The sequence below is a fragment of the Asterias amurensis genome, chromosome 1 (assembly GCF_032118995.1).
Source record: "Asterias amurensis chromosome 1, ASM3211899v1".
In the NCBI taxonomy this organism is placed as follows: Eukaryota; Metazoa; Echinodermata; class Asteroidea; order Forcipulatida; family Asteriidae; genus Asterias; species Asterias amurensis.
The window spans coordinates 1,368,567-1,390,479 of NC_092648.1; the positions used below are offsets into that span (position 1 = coordinate 1,368,567).

Consider the following 21,913-nt stretch of genomic DNA (forward strand, 5'->3'; position numbering starts at 1 on the left):
ACATTAAAAGTCCGGGCTACGTACAGATACAATGAGATAGAGCCTACACTTAGGTACATGGTTTGGGCTACATCTAGATACAGAGAGGCTGCCTATTTATGTATAGGGCTACATGTAGGTACATGATCTGGGTTACAATGAACCACATGTTATTTTTAGGTAAAGAAATTGGGCTAGATGTAGATACGGGGATGGCACATCAATCGCATTGAACCTCATCGCAATCTCAATGAAATCGTTACACTGAGCTGCGTATGATAGACTAAACGTTTTTTAAAGTAAACTTTCGCGATTCAAATCCTATTTTGTATACAGAATGTAGATTACAGCGAAAGCTCAGTAAATTAGTCCGATAACGTGAGAAAGGGAGATACGTAATAAAATTACGGACTCGAGAGAGCATGTGAAGAGTATAAGTACGTACACATCAACATCAATCGCCATTAATTGTCATTTAGCAATCACCGGTCAAACACTACCGTATGGAGTAATTTACGCACGCTGCAGTCAAACGGCGCTGGATCATTGACCGAGGAGAGAGAGCCGCGTAGCCCGGCCGTCAACCGTCGCGACCTGCCGGGCCATGGTCAGCTAGCGTCCGCTCCCTCAGGGCAAGACCAAGAGGAAGAAAATATGTTGGTGATGAGTTCAGTCTTCTCTTGTAATACCGATTTGATTATCACTTGTTTATTAAAAACTAATTTAGACTGACCGGCCTTCATCTTGATAAAGGAATTTTATTATTGGAAAACTATTTTTTAAAGTTAAGGTTGGGAACTGGTGACGGTTGCTTTTGATTCCTTGGAACCCATACACAATATCATTTGTCTTTGACCCAGAATGTTGTCAAACTTAAACAGGATGTTTTCCAGAAAAAGGAATATAAAACTGACACGATTCCTATTCCAAGGAAATATAAATAAATCTAATTAGGTTCTCTGCTGGAGGAAACAGTATTTCTCCGAATGAATTGTGTTCATACCGGGCATGCTTTAATTGTAAAGGCTAGGCGCCTACATAGTTTTTTAAACGGAAAACGCAAATACTTTTTCTGTAGAAATTATTCGCATGTCCCTGTTGAATGTGTGTCTTGTTCCGAAAGGTGAAGCGATTTCAAACTATGATTATATCATTGAATATATACATTTAGAAATTGCAAAATAATTGATTGCTTGTATAGGTCTAAAACTTTACAGGTTCACCAGGTGAAAGGATTTAACAATATTGTAAATTGCGTTACTTTGACTGTAAAGTAAGAATACTTATATTCAATGTATGAATAATGATTTACAAATGGTTCTTTATGTCAAACAACGAGTATCCAAACTGTAGTTGATTTCAAAACAAAATCTTTGATGTTGATATATGCCGACCATAGTGACGTTGTAACCCTATCTATTCTGATGATCAATTTTTGCACACAGTAAGTCGCCTGATGGTTTTTATGCAATGTTTGTGCAGTTGCTAAGGGGTCATTTTGCAGACTGGTGTATTGATATGTAACGGTGTATGGCGGGGGCAGATCTAGTTCCTGTCTTGTCCTAGTTTGATATCCATTGTTGACCAATCGATGAAAATTTTTGAACCAGAGTAATTTTGACATCGCGTTATGGATGTGGAAATTGAGTTGAGTGCATTTGATATATATTAACCTCATGCGTATTAGTCTCAATGAATAATGATTAATCAATAATGATAACGATAATGAAATATGTAATAGGTAAGGTTGGTTAATTTATATCGAGAGCCTATTTTGAAACCCCAAAGGAAAATTAAAACAATTTAACCAGATTTCAGTTTAAGTGGCTTCTTCACTGTGTACAATTGTTTTATCAAGAACAGACACTATTCAGATGCATTAACCTCGATTACTTGTGACATGCTTCCATGCACTTGATCAAATCTGACGATAATAGAACCAAACGGAGATAGTGCCCGATTTGTCAATTTGTCATTATATGCTAAAACTCCCACGACGAGCAATTTCTCTTTAATTTGGTGTTTACTACAAAGAAAGGCCTTAAGTGGATTTGATTATATTCAACATCAGAATTCAAAGAGTAACCTCGGTTTTTTTCTCCTCCTGACTGCGGTTTCTTCCCGAAGGAGAAACCGTTTTCTTCGCTTCTTTCTTCCTTCGTCTAGACTGGTCACAATGGCTAAGACTGTGCGCTTCTACTAGAGTCCTTAAGTGCTCAAACGTCGAGAGCAGTTTTAAACACAATGAAACTTCATTTTGAGAAATCACAAAAGTGAAAGATTTTACCCGTTCAAATGAGTCTAGTCGCAATAAGAATAAATTGCACAGAATTGTAAACTTGTGGGAACAACCATGTACTAATTCCCTTTTGAGGGAGTATTTGCTCTGAAAAGAGCCGGTTTGGTCTCGACGATTCGAACAGTAAACTCTGCTCGTTTTCAGGAGCCTAGTCTCGAAGTTAGTTTAACATTATTTCCATTGCATCATACGCAGTAGGGGGAGTATGGGGAGCCCCGTGCACCCAAAGGGCAAGTCAATTAGGGCATAATTAGTCATCGAAGTTGCAAGAAATGAATGCAATGAAAAACACCCCTCGTTTCACAAGTATGTGTGGTTTCAGATTCCTACAAAAGAAAGACTTCAGGCGCTAAGTCTTTCTCAGATTCAAATATTGTTTTGATCTCTTTCTAAAAACACACTGTTGGTAATTACTCAAAAATAATTATTAGCATTAAACCTCACTTGGTAAAGAGTAATGGGGAGAGGTTGGCAGTATAAAACATTGTGAGAAACGGCTGCCTCTGAAGTGGAGTAGTTTTCGAGTTTAGAACTTGAGGTCTCGAAATCAACCATCTAAACGCACACAACTTCGTGTGACTAGGGTGTTTTCTTCTTTCATTATTATCTCGCAAATTTGATGACCGATTGAGCTCAAATTTTCACAGGTTAGTTATTTTATGCATATGTTGAGATACACCAACTGTGAAGGCTAGTCCTTGACAATTACCAATAGTGTCCACTGCCTTTAAGCAACCTTTAGCCAACATCTTTATCGTAAACATAGTTGGTAACCGACCACTGCCCATCCAATAGTCATGTTCACACTAAACAAACCCACAAGCTGCTTTATGAATACAGTGGCAACAAAATAGTCTAGATTGGTATTGGAAATACTAGAGTCATGCAAAGACATACATGATTGTAGTTAGTGGTCACTGAAGATACAGATAAATATAAACAGTATAGGTTTGGGCGGGAACAATAATAGAGGACAGAGACATGGATGGTGACAGACTCCATGTCGGTGGTGAAACTATTGATTGTCGAGGGAATACACACAACGGTTTGGTATTAAATATCTCAGTGTAAAATCTATCTATCGTCACCTATAGCATATACCTCATTTTGGGGATAATAACAAACAGTTGGGGGGGGGGGGAATAGCATGTGTGTTATAGTTTTGGGATAGAACCATGGAACTATAGGTAGGCCTATCCGATTAAAATACGGGTAATAGTGGTACAGCTGTTGTATATTAAAATATAAAATCTATCTATCGTCACTTAGCATATACCTCATTTGGGGATAATAACAAACAGTTGGGGAGGAGTAGCATGTGTGTTATAGTTTTGGGATAGAACCATGGAACTATAGACAATGTGACCTCTGACGTCACTCGAAAACCATAACATGATTCGCGCGCATACCGCCGGGCAAAACCTTTGTATTTTGGCAGCCAGCTAGAAAGTGTATGCAATCTTACCATGACTACGCGTCATTTTGCCCGGTGAAACATGACGTATGAAGTGTTTTTTTCAACAGAGGGCGGTTTGAATGTAAACGTGGGTCACATCGTCTATAGGACTGCTATTTCAGCCGATAAGAACACAAAGGATTTTTAACTCAGCTCCTGCGTAATTTTACCACTTTTCTATGCCACCTTGACATAAATTGTGGTTCATACTGAATCATAGATGGGTCAAGCACAACATGACTTTGGTCGGGGTAAACTTTGACCCCTAAGTAGTTAGAATGCGAGAGAGATTTCAAGCTGATAGTGACACCGTCACATATTGGACATAAATGCAAACTATACAGCCGGCCCTTCAGAAAAGAGCCAAAGACATGACTCATTGATGAGGCAGAGTAATTTGATGGAGTCATTACTGGCGATAAATTAAACGAGTTCCACTTGAAACAAATAAATGACAATTTGAGTTGGCTTGATTACTGATAATGTTGGTCGTAATCGATCGTGTTTCCCTTCATTGAAGATTTGTTTGGCGCCAAACGTTGACTGATTGGTTTCTAAAAGTCGTTGTAATGGAATGTGCACTAGGAATACACGCGTAGTGCACTGGTTCATGCGATATGACAACTATTCGATACATACCAATTAAAGATAGATTATACTATAGTTTTCCTATAGTTTTATTTTATTTTATAGATAAATCCAACTTTTAATTTCGAACGTGGAATTAGACATTTTTTTTCTCTCAAGAGGTCACAAGTATTTCCTGTGTTATACTATAATATGTCATATAAAAAATACCATATACTACTATATACTACCATATATGGTATTATATTGAATTATTACAAAAGTATAGATTTTTACCTAATTTTCAATCAAAAATACATAATTTTCAAGCTGACTTTGTCCATTTCCAATGATGATAACTCAAGCTATATCTTGCTATATCGGGAGGTATTTAAGTAAAGCTTAGGGTCTTCCTGTACGTTAAAGTTGTACCCTGCACAATATAAAGTAAATTTAGAAGAAGCCACCTGAATCAATATAATGTACAGCATTGAAAACAATTGTTCAGTCTTTTGGGTACATGTTTGCTTGCCCCACTCAACCAAGAAAAGTGCATGCATTTATTAAAGTAACTGATGCCACTAGTGTTCTTGCTCTCTTTGATTCAAGCCAAGGTACAACAATTGAAGGTATTGAATAATACGAAGGTGTATGAACTGTTACAAATATTGGCGAAGTTGTTGCTCTAATTGAAACAAAAGTAAGGCACACCGTTGGGTCTTTTTGTAAACATCAGCCCAAACTGCAACCTCTGCCTGCCTTCTTTTGTATTCATTATTTCCAATCGAACTAAAGCCTCGCACATAATTCTTATTTCGAATGTGAGACGGTGATGTTTGTTTTCATAATCTAAAAAAATCTAGCGGGAACTTAAACCCACTGTTAGTTTCTCCCATTCTTCTCCCATTCGACTTTACGTAACCTTTAAAAAAAAACGGTTAGCATTTCAGATCGATCGATGTGAAAACTTCCTGTATTAAATACGCTTTGTTCTATGTATCCTAGGGCCGGTGCCTTCTCGAAATGCAAAAACAGACCTCGGGTTATAGGCTTTCATAAAATGTAACTGAAACAGGCAGCTGAGTGTAGGTTTTATAGTGACTGCTCCTAAACCAATGCTCTTGTTTCTTAACTTTAAATGTGATCTTCCACTCTCGGGCATTGGGTTTTACAAAGTTAAAGGACGGTGAAACACTTTGGGACTATTAATGCGAGCTTCTTGGAGCAATACCATAGGGGATTTTGTTTCCGAGTTAGAGAGCAGTGTTTTATTGTCAAAATAATTTATTTGAAATAAATAAATAAATAAATAAATAAATAAAATACACTAAACGGATTTGGGAGGACAGTGGAATGTTTTCTTGGCATAATTATCCAAGTTGAGACAAATCTTGAGCAATCAATAAATTGAAACTGTCGCGTAGCAGCGAATTACCAAGCTACCGTTGCACTGTTTTCGGGTACAGCTTATCAACACAAATACCATTTCGATGTAAATGCGCAGTTTCTCGTAGTTATTGCATGGATGTATTTTGTTCGTCTTCTTTCTCACTATATCCTCACTCAGTGTGAGTTATTGAAATAGCTGCTCCTTAGGGGATCTTATGTTTGCCGAGTAAGTATGTAGGAACCGGCAATCTGATCGGGTAATTTTGCATTTAGAGCGAAAATCGTTCTTACGTGTGCACCTTTATCAGCCTATTCTCTGAGCGCTGCTTTCGGCTAATTTGGCAGAAATTGTGGAAGAAAAGATGAAAAGCTGTATATGCAGCTGGCTATTGTTTGGTGAATGTCTCTTTGTTATCTATGTGTAATTTGTGATGGTCAAAGGTACCACATTGTGTTAAGTACCGTTCAGTGGTGACGCATGGGTTTAACAGTAAACACTTTGAATTATTTTGCTCCTTAAAAATTCATTTGCGTTGACGTTCTGTAAACGAATGTGTCTCTGCTTTAAATTTGTTCTTTGTACATTTTTATTTTTATTGTAAAAATAAACCAACGTGAAGAAATGATGTAAATAAAATTAACCGAACCAGCACATCACAGAATCATTAGGGGCCCTCTTATAAATACATCAAACAATATATGTAACAGGTGAAAGCAGTAATTACCAGTAGACAAACAAATACAAAATGTACTCAAATAAAATAAAAAATAAAATAAAATGAAAAATAACTAAAGTCGAAGTATAGAATGATACAACAGAGTTTACATCCACGAACGAGTGTATTAAAAAAAAAAAGGGGGTGTAGTGCAGAGAATATTATTTTGTTTGTTAAAAAAACCCATACAAAACCCAAAACAGAAGAAATACATCTTACAAATCAACAATCTTTGTACCCATTTGGTTCCCGGTGCTGCATACTCCAAAGGAGTTGAGATGGTTCCACGATGCTCACGGGATCATGTACATTGTAATTCGCTTTGGGGCCAATTGGGGTTGAACTGCACATAGTTATACGTAGCAGACGCCATAACGTGACCAAATCCCTAATAATGACATAAACAAATGCTAACACACACAAAACATGGAGGAAAACAAAATTTGGACTTTTTCACAAAAGTACTCCTCAGACTTTTTATTTTACCGGTGAAAAAAACAAACAAAAACAAAACCTGGCTGGACGAAATTCAGGCCGTGGCAGGCGGCTGAAAATCGGCTGGTCTTTAGCAAGAACCTGGTCATGCTTTGTGACATGCCTTGCTGTTGCTCTAAGTGTAATCCTTCACAACTATTCTCAAGAGATATATTTGACTCGACCTTTTTCATGCATATTTACCCTGGGATTTATGCAACAGATCCAAATTTGTATCACTTACCATCTCATACATTCATATGTGTTTTTTTGTATTTGTGTGTGGGTTTTTAATTTTACAACTGTTGATGTTTATCAACGTTTAGTTCACAAACATTATGTAGCAGACGCCATAACATGATCAGATCCTTGATGACAGAAGAAATGTTAACACAACTTCAATTTAAAACTTCTAAGCAAGAGCCTGGTCACCATTTGTGACCTTTAAGACTGTTCATGTATAATTGTAATCCGTCCACAATAACTCCCAAGAGATATGTTGGGTTCGACCTTTTTCGAGCGTATAATTACCATGTGAGTTATGCAAATTAGCAACGATCAAAATTTGTCTCACTCACCAACTCATACATTCATATGGGTATTTTTGACTTGTGTGTGGGTGTTTAATTTTACAACTCTTGATTTTTATTAACGGTTAGTTCACCACGGCAGTGAAGGCACCAAGCAGCATCACACCAATTAGAGCAGGATCTTTATCTTGATTATCATGGAAATTGTTTTTGGAGGGCCATCTCTGCCGATAACCCACTCTGAGTTGCTGATTGGGTTTGGTTCAATTAGAAAGTGCAAATACTGCGGTTCGGGAGTACCAGATTAGTCGTTGAACTTCATCACCATCGTCATCATTAAGGCTGTGTTCATCCAGTGTAAGATATAGCCCTCCTCATGCAAATGCCATTCGTTTCTATTTCTTGCAGTTATTGTCCATGCTGTTCCTCCATATACCCTGATGTCATCTCTCCATCTTCTTCTCTGTCTACTCTTTTCCTTTACCCTGTCCTTGGTTGCCAGTCCATTATTCTTGTTTTTCATCTATTATCTCTTCTTCGGGCAGTGTGTTCAACCCATCTCCATTTAGCTTGTTTTAAAGCATTGAACGTATTGCAGTTAAAAAAATTATTTTCTCTCTCTACAGGTTGCATTGGTTTCTAAGTGGAGCTCGTAGCAGATATCAGACTTAGATGCATGGATAGCCCAGTGTGGTGAACACTAGCACAGGATTAGGTACCTCTAAATCCACACCTCAGCTCCTCGCTATGGCCAGCTTTTCAGGGACTCCCCCACCCAGCAGGGACCTAGCAGGGTACAGTTTGGTGTCACCCACCCCCGGTGATAACTACGACTACAATGACACCACCGAGACACCACCAAGTCGCTGGTTCTTCGACGGACATTACTACGACCTGACGCAACTCAAGAGCGTGTATGTCATCATCATCATCCTATCTGTCTGTGTGATGGTAGTGGGGCTGGTTGGTAACGCTATGGTCATAGCTGTGGTCTGCCGTCACCGCACTATGAGAACCCCTACTAACTTCTATATCCTCAGCCTGGCACTGAGTGATTTCCTGGTCACTAGTTTCGTCATGCCACTCAAACTTCTTGAGATGTCCACTGATGCAGACCTGAATCTACTCAATGCTGCCATGTGCTCTACGCTGGGGTTCGTCCAGCCTTACTTTGTCTTCACGAGTATCTGGACCCTGGTTGCAATCTCGATAGACAGGTAAGACCAAATCCAATTCCTTATCCAAAAAACAACAACAAATATTTGAAATGTTCACATTTTTTTCACAGATCTCATAATAGATCTCATAATTCAAACGTAGTCCCACATACCTTGCAGGAAAAAAACTGTATGTCAAAAGCACCTTCAGAATCGACGAGTGAAGGAACTGACTGGGTAGATTTTATCTAATTTGGGGCTGAACAAAGTAAATGTGTGTAATACATTTGCCATCGCCAAGGTTAACATTACAGGGAGTACCCCACTCGGGCACGTGACATGGTACATTTTGGTGTTACCTACACCCAGCAATACACTCTCAAATGACACCACGACGAGAGACAGGTAAAACTATATTTTGACCCCCCCCCCCACGAAAGAAAACAAAATAATAAGCTCCGGGCCAGTTCACAACTTTGTTTTATGGTATAGGCATGTGTACGACTATATGATTGTATTTTTCTCCTGAAGACCAGCAGAGTATACTGTTCGAAACGTCGAGACCAAACCGGCTCTTCTCAGAGCCAACACTCGCACAAAAGTACACATGGTTGTACCCGCAAGTGTACCATTGATTTAAAGTTTCTTCCTATATAGGATTGAAACAAACAGTGGGTTCAAATTACCAAACGCATACAATCCCTTTAAAGCACCACTACGATCTCAATTACTTGTATAAACTTAACAACCGAGAGGTAACGAACCCTGACACAAATCTGGGTTAGAGCCTGACACCAAAATAATGAGGTGTTTACCGAGTCCCCATAGACAGCAACGAGTCGTTTCAAATCATACTCTAAGGCCGTTGTTTCTATCATTTAAACAAGAAGTCCTGGCCAGTTTAATCTCTTGGGCTATCCCATACAAGAATGGATGAAGGCGGCGTGTCTATGTCTCACAAAAGTGAAAAACCATGAAATGTAATGCATTATCGGGATGGATCGGGCACTCAAGGAATAAAGGGACTTGTAGAAATGGATAGAGAGAGATAAAAAGGGTGAAGTGTTTAGAATTCATTGTTATAAGTACCCTAGAGATGTTTCAGTTACTACATATTGAGGTACTGGGACACAAGCCCACTGATCAACAATTGAATAATCACCAAAAACACCTTAGGATAGGAGACTTTAAATAATGCATACATCTTTTGAGTATTTTCGAACTCATTTCAGCAGAATCTACAAATCAATCACAGTTGCTACAAAATCATCACACATATGTATTTAAAAGAGCACCCGAAACAGCACCACAAACAGAGATGTTCCCCTAGCCTATGTCAATGGTGAAGAGGCAATTTCTTGAACGATCATCTTGAACGGCCATCACACATCATCCTGAAGACAATCAAAGTGCGCTGATCGAAACAATGAGTCATTAACCACTTGTTCTTTTCAGACCCACCACTACTTAAAAGATATTACACATAGTGCTACCACAAACCTCTATTGGTTTACAAACATATTTAAAGCCAGGCAGACTGCCAACATTGGACTATAGCACATGGAGCGCCAGCACGCTATTCCGTAGGTCGTTGGTTCCACCACTATAAAATTGTGTTCGTTGTTCAACCCAGAATCATACTTTTCCAGTATTCAATCAACGTTTCCATGTAGAGGTTATATGGCGAACAGAACCGTGAGAAAAATCAGAACTAGAAGGGATTGGACTCTTGGGCCCTGCAAACGTGTTCTGAGCTAAGACGGGATGTGGGCACAAATTGAGAAAGAAATCTTCTTGAGGCATGTGTTCCTGAAAGAATACAATGTGCCTTGAGCTGAAAAGAACAAAGGGGGAACACTGTGCTTTCAACATGCACCCGATACATCCATGTGTTTCGTTCTGATGAGTATAACGGGAGATACAGCGACCCTACGGCAATATTAATTCTCTATGATGTACACGGAAGTTACATTTCTCCGGGGTACAGTAGAGAAGATCCCATCTATGAATGCCTTAAACATGCACCAAGGAGAGATGGGAATATTTGTTAGCAACATTGAGCTCGAAGCAAACTAACGCATTCGTGACATTTTAACAAAGCCTAATGAGAATAGCATATCAATAATGGGGTGTGCATCCAAACTAATTGGTGTTATTTACAAAGTAGACAGAAGAAGAAGTAAGTATGAATAATAACAGAAGTAATTATGAACTAGACATTTAGAGTTTGTGACCAAACTTTAGGTGTTCGGTTTCCGGGAGTAAAAAAAATAAATATTGCACTTTGCTTTTTCTCAAGATTTGTAATAAATGATCAAAATTGCAAAAATTGTCAAAAAAACATGATGGCGTCATTTCGAGTTTAAGAAGTTATTGTTCTTGACTAACAATATACCAAGTTACACCTCAGTCGAACGTTAGGTTTTCGTTTAGAAGAGTGCAACTTTACAGAAGTAATTATGAACAAGAACAGATGAAAATGACAAATGGATCTTAAATACCATGTCTTACTTGATGTTCTCGGCGAGCACGTCTGGTGTTGGAGTCCACTTGATTAGGGTTGGGTTCCATCACTCACCACTGGATTAAGCTCCATATATTTGAACTTATCCGTCTTCGTATAAAGACAAGCAGAGGGGACTAAGGACATCTTTGATATTACCGAATGTACATATCGCCTTATCACATTGTCCATATCACTCACATCCAGTGCACCATGTCAATTACACCATAGGCGTGGGCGTAACCTATGATGGTGGTGATGTAGAAATTCGACGTTTCGATAAGCATGCTCGGCTCATCGTCAGTAGAAATGAAACTCAATGACAGATTTCATGTGTTTCCAAAACCATCTAGAAATTGCATTTCCACCATCTAAACAAATAGCATGCCCGAAATCTGGCAGAGAGTATCCCCGATGCTTCTAGGCCTATTCTCAAACCAAACTATAGACCGACCACGGGTCCTTTTTTTTCTATGGTTGTGCCATCGAGAAAGGTTCTTTCTCCACGGTTGTACAGACGTCCCCTGAAAAACAGAAATCCGCTAAAGAATTTCTGAGATTCCAAGCACACAATAAAGACACAATGGGGGTAGGTCGGGGTACACCATTCCCTATATCGGGCACCAATGACATTTGAAAGTTACAAGTGGGGTGCACACTGCACACCATAATGACTTAAACGGGAAAGATAAAAGAAAAGGGAGCACACAGACAACACCTGGGGAAAGCCAACAATGTTTCTCTACTAAAAATTCTGATTCCATGAAGACTCCTCTGTATCTATAGAAATACTTGGCATAACTCACAGTCGACCAAAGCGACTCGCTCTGATTTCAATGAAAGCGATCTGGGAGAATTGCTCAACCTCCTTTCATAAAAAGTGAATTCATCCTCATCTGCAAGTATGTTCTAAGAAACTGTCTCATTCCGATGGCATTGCACCTTTGCTCTATTCACAAGTAACCAAATCCTTAGGCCTTACGCGTATCAGTTGCAGCTGCTTGCGACAATATGATTATTAACCTCAAAGTTGAACCAATTTGTACAATTCTGTACACCTTCGTTCGAGGATGGTATTCATCAATTGGTATTTTCCAGTTACTTTTCCCACAGCCATTCATAGACTCCATAAGCGGAAATGTTTGGGTCTTGTATGTTTGCTGGAATCTGTGGACGAATATAACACAGCTCTAACTACCCTTTGCTTTTTAAAAAGATGTTAAATTTGCATCAGTAATATTCAGTACCGAGGCGTGGAAACAACCAAAGGGTAACTGGAAAGAAGAAGAGGAGGCCAGTTCGATACAAACACAAACAATATCCATGCTTCAAAACAGAGTAAATGATTTCACAACTAAAGTAAGTTTGCTATTGGACATTGGACACTCACATCTATAGGTTTGTTCGGCGAATGTCTACCCTGCACTTCAGAATTGGACATTTGCCATTGACACGTTTGTACAAATGATTGTCTACCTTCCACATTAATATTGGACATTCGACATTCACATTATTATTACGAACGCTCTGTTAATGTGGTTGTAGAAGTTACATTAACATGCAAGTAACCAACGAAAGTGTGATCCAATACTGTTGGAATTTGCACAGTCTGTTAGCATCAGTTCTGCGAACTATAGCAATGAAGCTGTATACATAATTGATTATAGACTAAATCATTAAATTCTCCCTTTCTCCTTTGAGTTGCACTAAACCTAATTTGACTTGTTAATGGTTTATGTTTTCGAGAGTAGTTAATCATGCAAAATGTCAACGTCTGACTGGTATTTACTCTTCATGTTTGACGACTACAAAGAAACATCAGCGACTGGAATTCCCCCGGTACTTAGTAACCTGAAACAGTGAATAGCCATTTACTGGTTGTTTGTACTAATTAAGACCCACTTTGCTTCTGCACAAGTACTGACGTTCACGTACAACTTGATCTATCGATTAAAAGTCTTCCATCACACTCTAAAATCTACTGCTGATAAAAATTGTTAACTATGAAAAACAATATAAAAATACAATGGGGTGGCATCCTTGTGTTGCCTTCTAACACAGAGCTGCTGACGACAATATTCCATTTGGGGTTGTTATTGTCATCACTATTCTTATCATCATTAAAAGGCAGTGGACACTATTGGTTTTTACTCAAAATAATTGTAAGCATTAAACCTTTCTTGGTGACGAGTAATGGGGAGAGGATTGTATAAAACATTGTGAGAAACGGCTCCCTCTGAAGTGCCATAGTTTTAAAGAAGAAGTTTCCACGAATTTGATTTCGAGACCTCAGATTTAGAACTTGAGGTCTCGAAATCAACCATCTAAACGCACACAACTTCGTGTGACAAGGGTCTTTTTTCTTTCATTATTATCTCGCAAATTCGATGACCGATTAAGCTCAAATTTTTACAGGTTTGTTATTTTATGCATATGTTGAGACACATTAACTGTGAAGGCTAGTCTTTGACAATTACCAATAGTGTCCACTGCCTTTAACACAAGTTTTTAACTGCAAGTTCGGCCATACAAGACTAATAAAAGTCATTATTGGTTATAAGAAAACCGAGTGGATAAGAACATCGATCTCAAGCTCTGATGTTTTTGATCAGCATAGTGTGGGTTCGAATCCCGGTGTTGACACTGATGCCCTAAGCAGGACACTTTACCAGTATTGCTGCGTCCTTCGGATGGGACGTAAAGCGGTTGGTCCCGTGTGCTCTGCTTATGCGCGTAAAAGAACCCAGTGCACTTATCGCAAAGAGAAGGGATTCTTCCGGCAGTTTTTGGACTTGATTGGCAGCATATTGCGCCACAGTACCTTCAAAAACCTGTACATGGTGCATGCTTTGTAAAGGGAAAAGGTCTTCCTTGAGACACATTTTTCTCAGAATGTTTTCATCAGAGATGTTATGGATGTTGACAAATTTCACACCAAGTGAGGTTATTAAATACAAGGGCAATTTACACCACTTTAACAGGAGGTTACAGACCGGTAATTTCCCCCCACTCACATGCACAAGGACTCTATCTATTGGAAAACGAGTGGGCCTACATCATAAATTCAATTGGCCATTTCCCTCCCTCTCTAAGTTGCTACTGGTTTGCGCATAAACATTATTTGGAAGATTTGCTCTTGGCAAACGTTGGTTTTTTTGTAACACCCACACAACATCTCCAATTACATCTTGCTTAAAACTCTCTTTTTAATCAACGAGGAATAGCAGCAAATTTACCGCGTCTTGGTTAGCTGCAACATGTTTGCTTAAAACTCTTCAAATTAATCAGAGAAACGTAATTGGAAATGTTGGCAGAACGGTTGCCACCAGCAACACTTTGAATCTAGAAGTGGCACAACACCGGTTATACGGTACTAACTTTGTTTGCAAAAGTAATGAGTTGATCGTGAACGTGAATACGTTCGTTCTATTTAAGGTAGGCCTATGTATAGCAGTGGTTTTATTGACAACTTTGTGCCACTTTTGTAGATTTTGTGGTGGACTGTGATATACTTTTTGACGTACGGTAGTACTTGACCTACATCTGGGTCAGAATTGACACAGATTCCATTGGTTTTTATATAGACGTGTAATTTCAGGGGCGGATCCATATAATCATTAAGGGGTGGGCTATTAATCATTTACCAGGGGAAGCGTAGGGAGAGGGGGTGTATTGGTGAGTATGAATACAATGTTCCATTGCAGATGTTTGATGGACTTACACGCACTACACATCTGGGTATCATAATTCCATACTTCTGGAATCCACAGACGGAACTTCTCCGGAGGCTCCGGTAAGTTCCGGCGGTGTTCCGGAGCGTAACCATGCCGTCAGATTGTCTGATTTCACGGCCTCGTTTCGGTGCATTTGCCTCAAATTATTCAGCCTCATTTAACAATATGAAGAACAACACATAAAGATAAGCGTCATTTAACCGGATAAAATATAGAACACCCCATCGTAAATTAAATTGATTTTTTGGGGGGCCTGTACACGGATATGTTGTTCACACAGCACTTTTATTATCATGCGTGTTTTGTCTGGTTTTGTATGACACCATTCAATCCCCTTTCGCACAAGACAATTCTTCCAGGGGATTTCTAGAAGGAAAAGTGAATTGCTGACCCCGGCAAACTCCTGTCTCACCCCATGCACCATTTGTCTTTGCAAAAAAATACAAATAAAATAAAAAACAAATCGAAAATCTTTGCAAAGTAATAGTTACCGTTGAAACACAAGCTTAAGAAATAATCGTTTTTTTCCCATTAGCGGATGCAAGCAGGATCACCATGCTAACATGCGTGAAAGCATAGACTGTCATTTAGATATTGCCATTCATTTTTAAGAGTGATTACAAAACCATGTTACATTCCCTTTAATTTAGACACACAAATTCCATTTCAGCTCTAGATATCTTTAATCCCATATTTGCTATACCCTAATCTACGTACTAAACCTAAATCGGTGTTTGCGGTGTTTTAATAATGTGGCAAATCATTAATATTTGACTTCATTCGGTGTGAAAAAAAGCATGTGGATGTTCAATTATTCGCTGAGAGTAAATTGGTTTTGCTCTGTTCCATTAGGCCATCAATTGCCAGAGGAAATAGGGCGGAATGAATCGCTTTTTCAACGACAAGGCCAAACAAAAGGCGGGTATGAGGTTACAAGGGTGCCGGGCCAAACGCCCTATCGCCCGGGAGCCTTCTTTGCCAACGCCGCCCACTTACTCAACACCTATTTATCGATTTCACAGACAAAGCTTTTTATATTTTATACTTTTCTTATAAAGCCAGCATATCGATCACAGAGTTATTGTTTCGGCGAGCTGGGTTTGCTTTTGGAGTCTGGTATTTTTATAAATCGAACTTGCTTTTCGCTGGAACTATTGAAAACTGAAGTTTCATTGCGTGGCTTAGCTATAGTAAAAACCAAAAGGGCAGGAATATGTGTTGCCTTGTATATATATTGTGGGCCTTAAAATACGGGTATGTGGCAACTAAACAAAGCCGTCGAAGAACATGTTAGCCCAAACTACGTACTTCCAAACCCAGTCTATCGGTTGTTTCCCAACTCGACCTACTTAATTTACTATCGGTCATCGGTATGCCAACTCGACCTAGCTTATTCACTACGGGTTATCGGTATGTCAACTCGACCTACTTAACTTACTGCGTGCGCTATTCACGATTCCGTCCGAAGGTGATTGTTGAACGAAGTAATCGATCAATTTCATCCGGGACTCGCCCATAGGTCAGGCATAAAGACCTGTGGAATCGATCCCAATAATACCAAGGGCGGTTTATTGGAGTCGAAAGGGCGCACTTTTATCTCGTATGCATCCCTAGACTTAATTAAATCTCAGAAATGTCTTCACTGAAAAACCAGCTGGACGGAGCGAGAATGCAATCAAAGGTTTTACTGGTGCATGAAACCATAAATCAGGGGGCAATAATCTTTTTCAAACACCCGGTCCAGTTTTGACCAAAATGATTATTATGGAAGTTAGGTTCAGCCGCCCTTCTTCCAAGCACACAAAATTGCGTCACAAGCTCTCCAGTCCCGGCGGCTCGATGATTTCTTTAAGGGTCATGTCATACGGCAATCTCATAGAAGAAAGGGCATTTAAATTGTAATGTTCTAGGGAATTCTAGATAATCGTAAGACAGTGTTTGAAAAATGACTTGGGGAACTTACCACAGTGGTCTTGTGGAATGCACTAAAGTTGGTTGCCTTGCTCCCGATTGTCTGCAACAGTTGGCTTGCGTAACAGCTCAAATCTTTATTGTCCAATCTTTAAAATAAAAATAAAAAGAAAAATTACATGTCTAGAAAAAGAAAAACAAAGCTCCAGAATGGGACCGTTAACACCTTAAACAAATAAATATATAGACTAGGAGTTAAGACAACAACAATATTTAAGACAGTGAAGTACATCATATAAATTGCCAAGTGTAAACACCTCAGAACACAACCCCGCATCGTGATTGGAGACACAACAAACAAGGCCCTAATACAGGTGGCAAAATATCGAATATCAAATGAAAACTCTTTATAATGCACACACTCCATGTTGACCGTCCAGTTTCGGTAGCCCTGATTTCTTAATCGTTTAATCCCAAATTACTGGCTACCTCAGTACGGAAGTCTTTTTGGCAAATTGATATGCCATTATAGAAGCTACTATGCAACTTCTACCAGTTGTTTGGTTGTGTATTTGTCAACCCCTATGACACAAAGAGGAAGAGCAGGCAAAACAGTTTTGCTATTAACTTTAAAACAAGAATCTCAAGCTGTGTCTTTTCGTCTCGCAGCAACCGTTGAATTTATTTCGATTAGTGAGGAACAAGATGGAAAATTCAACGCTCGATGTCTCAAGACACGGCTTGAGAAAAGGCTATATTTATCTAATAGGTTGACAGTAATAGTTAATATGTATGGTATTGCATTGGAAATCAATTCAATACGGACCGTCGACGTGTACGGTAAAGTAAAACTAGGTGTTTAACCTGGCCGTCGTTTAGGCTATTTTGTAAATGCAAGATGGGATTTGACTATGTAGACATCTTGGGCCAATTCATAGTGCCGCTTACACGGTAAGCAAATGTTTGTGAAAAATAAGCAGAAACATATTTTGCTTAAGCTTGAACGTATTTCACAGGTAGCAAGATAACTGAGCGTGGACCTAGGAACAGGTCCACATTAATAAGGACTCGAAGCGCCATGTGGACTGACACACGCCCACAGTGTGTTTGTACAGTGCCGAAGAATAGGATTTTCATTCAGTGTAGGCCTACAGAACAAGGGAATGTCCACAGAGTGACAGCAACACAATGTAAAGGCCCGGTCACACAGGCCCCAATAACGAGAACGAAAACGAGAACGATAACAATGCATGCCCTCGATTGGTTGAATTGCTCCACGCAGAATACGCCTCGCTTATTCAACCAATCGAGGGCGTGGATTTTATCGTTCTCGTTTTCGTTCTCGGGGGCTGTTTGACCGGGCCTTTAACGCTGTAACGCTTTAACACTTAAAACCATCCAAAAGCGAAAAAACAAACACCCACCACAACAAACAACAACTAGTATTTAAGAGCAAAACAGAACTCATTTGACAAATTGCAAGACTGGTAGAGAGCATGACGAAGAATGTCAGTTTTGGATGTGGGAGGAAAGCGCCGAAATAGGGCAAACTCGTGTAGCATTTAGTTTCGTTTTGGTTAGGCGGCAATTCTTCATTTCTTTGAGCGCTCGTTGCTTTTACCAACCAGTCAATGAAGAAATTTAAGTAGACCTTTTTGTCATAGGCGACTAAACAAAGTAGATTGCATTACACGCCATGAAGATATATTAGGGTTATAAACAAATGAGTGGTGATAAGTGTTTGAGGATTTAATCTATTGTCATGTTTTGATCTACCAAGTTGGAGGAAATTGTTTAACAGTAGCCAAGGCACTTTAGAGGGTTCACAGACCTGAGTTTTTTTTTTAAACTGTTGTATATTCGATTAAACAATGAAAACCATTTTTTAACAAATTTAATGTCCGACGAATACAATTTATTTATTTGCCTATATAAAAAAAAAACTATTTATACAGGACACATAAATCACAATGAAAATGGAGAGAACATGGCAATGGAGAAGCAAGCAAGATGCCAAATATAGGAGGCATTCTAGACAAGCACCAACACAAGACATTTAGCTTAGGAACAACATAACCAGCATGCCTTGTAGGTGTGTATGCTTCGTTTTGGAAAGGGCAAGGGCACCAAGGCGTTATCTCCCTGGAAAACGGCACCCTATGAGGAATTTGTATATTTGTACTGAAGCATTTCTAGGGCACCAAGGCAATGACCAGGGAGCATGGAGGCAATCGCCTTCGTTGCTTCCGTGAAGTATCAGGTCTGGCCTCGTATTGAAGTCGTTACTATCAAAACGCATACAAACCCTGCACACCAACATACTAAGACTATCAGTATAAATGTATTGATGGGACCAAGAGTAAAGCCTTGAGGGATATCGAGTTGGAACACAGTACAAGCTCAGAAATTTTCGTCTGACAAACAATATTATTGTACATCTTATCGAATTGTGAGAATAATTGTATAAAAACCTCCGCTCATATCGAGCTCTGTGGATACACACACGATTCAATTTTCTTTCTTGCAAGAAAATTCAAAGAAGAAACCAAGGAGGTTTTGTGAACTGCGAGAGACCCATCAAAAAAGGATCTGAGACGAAAACCATAAATCATAGTTCTCTAACCATGGCTACCAAGTAACTGATATCAAGGTGTAATACTACCCTGGCCTATATTTTTGGCCGATTGAATTCCGGGCACGATCTTCCGTTGTCTCTTTTGTCGTATTACCCAATTGAAAAGGCTACAAAAAGGTGATACATTATGAATAAAATCACAACTAAGTATTTCTGATTGGGGAATTTTTTCAACCTTCGTTTTTTTCTGCAAATGCAAAACAGGTTGTGAGTTGGATCCAGCTCATTTAGTCACACTACGGCACGGTTAAAAGCACTGGGCATGTTTGGTATACTCGAAACAATATTGTTAGCATAAAACTTACTTGCTAACAAGCATTGGAGAGCTAATGCGATTTAAAAAAAACATTGCGAGAAGTGGCTCCCTCTGATGTAACGTAGTTTTTGAGAAAGAAGTAATTTCTCACCCAAATATTAAAATAAAAGACTTCAGGCCTGAAGCCCTTTCAGGCATCTGAAAGCACACATTATTTGTTTTCTCTCATTATTCTCTTGCAACTTCGATGACCAATTGAGTCAAAACTTTCACAGATTTGTTATTTTATCCATATATTGAAACACACCAAGTGAGAAACTGGTCTTTGACAATTATTACCAAACGTGTCCAGTGCCTTTAAGCGTGTAACATGATCAATGGCACTTGATTACTGGCCGGAACTTCCAATTTACAATCAACCTAAAAATTGACGGACCTAATTTTATGTACGGACACGTTGTTGAAGCGCGAAGAGTGTTTTTGTTGTTGTTAAAGAGGTATCAAGTGTGAGAAATGAATGGCAATTTTGGTTCACATCATCAGCACAACCTGGACAAACAAAGTGATGCACTTAAGAATTAACCGGTTTTATTGGTGAAAGAGGACACACCCCTTATTACAGGCTTTAGCAATTTGATATACGCTTCCAAATTATTTGACGCAAGAACTGTATAATGTGTCATCATTGGAGCTTGAACTTGACGTTTCGTCATGGGGCGTCATCTTTGGAGGAAACAAATGAATTTCATTTTTTTTTTTCATCTTCGGTTTCTGAGACTTTGTCATCGTCTTCTCTACACATGGAAGTTGGTTTGGTATTGATATAGACATTCACGTATACATTTGTAAAGTGAACCATGTACGTCGATTTTGGATATTGGACATTCACGTAGGTCGTAGGTTTGTACAGTGAACGTCAAACATTGGGTGCGTTCGTTTAGCTTCCCTGGGTCGACCCCGGTGTGTGGCTTTTTTTTTTAGGACGAACGTGTGCAGATAATTACCCACGTTAGTCCTGGGAAGAAAAAAACCCACCACACACCGGGGTCGACCCAGAGAAGCTAAACGAACCCACCCTAAAACTTTACTGTCATTCTATGCACACTGCAGGTTTCTTCAGGCAAGCATGTCACAGTGCAATGCACTTTTGAGGGTCCCTTGGTATAACCAGATATAACTGATTATTTAACAGGTTACCTTTTTAGATTACAGAGATAGTAGAATAATTAACACACTGCGCAATCGAGTCCATGGTTATTGAACCATCAACAACAGTCAAAATCAACATAATGAGCCAAAATAAAACAACAGTTAAGAAACACAATGTATCAGTGTCTAAGGTAAAGTGCTGGTTATGCAGGGCGGGGTTTGACGCCGTCTGACGGGGGAGGGGAAACTTTAGCAAGGCTCATAATGTTTAGCCATTATTTGCATAATTACGTGAGGTCTAGTCGAGTAATCAATGAAAGAGTAGCCGCTTGGGAATAGCAATTAAAGCAGTCAGAGCTCGTTAGGGTTCTCATTACGCATTGTGATTACATTTACAGCATTATACTTTCTGCATCTAATTGTCTATAAAGACTGAGATAAATGGAGGATGGACTATGCGTCCCCACCGGTACCCCCGGGGGTTTGCTGCTCGCATCCCAGGGGGATGTCGCTGTCATTGTCCCCCTGTTGATTTCGCTGAACCCGGTCATTTCTTCGAGGATGTTACGGAAGGCAACCGGGCCATGAATGGCCATGGAAAATATCACCCATTACACTTTGTTTTTCCTAATGCACAAGGTTGTACAGACAGGAAACTTTCTATTGACAAAAAAAAGGATCAGTGGCCGAGTACACTTTACTTTTGTACAGTGTTTTTCAAGTTTTCTATTACACTGTTTTGAAAAGAAAAAGAGGAAATCAGCCGATCCGCTGATAAGTTGCATGCCTGGTTATACCAAGGAAGACGGAAATTCCCCCATGGTTATATACCTTGCTTGATATGGGGCAGAGTGTACCCCCAAGTTCCCATACTCTAACACACTACTTGTAAAACCACACCCTAAAGTCATCTTAGAAATCTGAAGATTCCAAGCACACAGTCAATATACATTGTGGAGGGGGTACCATCGTGCTTAGTATAGAGCACCTATGTATAAAGTCATCCTCACCAGTACTAACTGTTGAGGATATCGGCGAGCTCATCTGCAAACAATTTTCAACCTGGCATTAATATAGCGATGCATTTTGTTGCAATGAGGTTTACGTGCAAAATAAGAGTGGGACTCTAAAAACACCTGCCTACTGTTTAAAATCAAC

The 21,913-nt window shown here is 39.3% G+C and overlaps 2 protein-coding genes across 2 annotated transcripts in view; one reads left to right on the plus strand and one right to left on the minus strand.

Annotated features, from left to right (window-relative positions):
• LOC139941844 (girdin-like) overlaps window positions 1–16,806 on the minus strand; it is a 124,149-nt gene extending 107,343 nt beyond the window's left edge. Inside the window, exon 1 of the mRNA XM_071938476.1 lies at window positions 16,768–16,806. The gene's annotated coding sequence lies outside the window, so the exon portion shown is untranslated. The remainder of the gene's footprint in view (window positions 1–16,767) is intronic.
• The window catches only part of LOC139941893 (somatostatin receptor type 2-like), a 63,072-nt gene that overhangs the window by 33,313 nt on the left and 7,846 nt on the right, over window positions 1–21,913 (plus strand). The window contains exon 2 of the mRNA XM_071938543.1: window positions 8,037–8,627. Within this exon, the coding sequence (XP_071794644.1) occupies window positions 8,158–8,627 (470 nt within the window). The 5' untranslated portion in view covers window positions 8,037–8,157. The remainder of the gene's footprint in view (window positions 1–8,036; window positions 8,628–21,913) is intronic.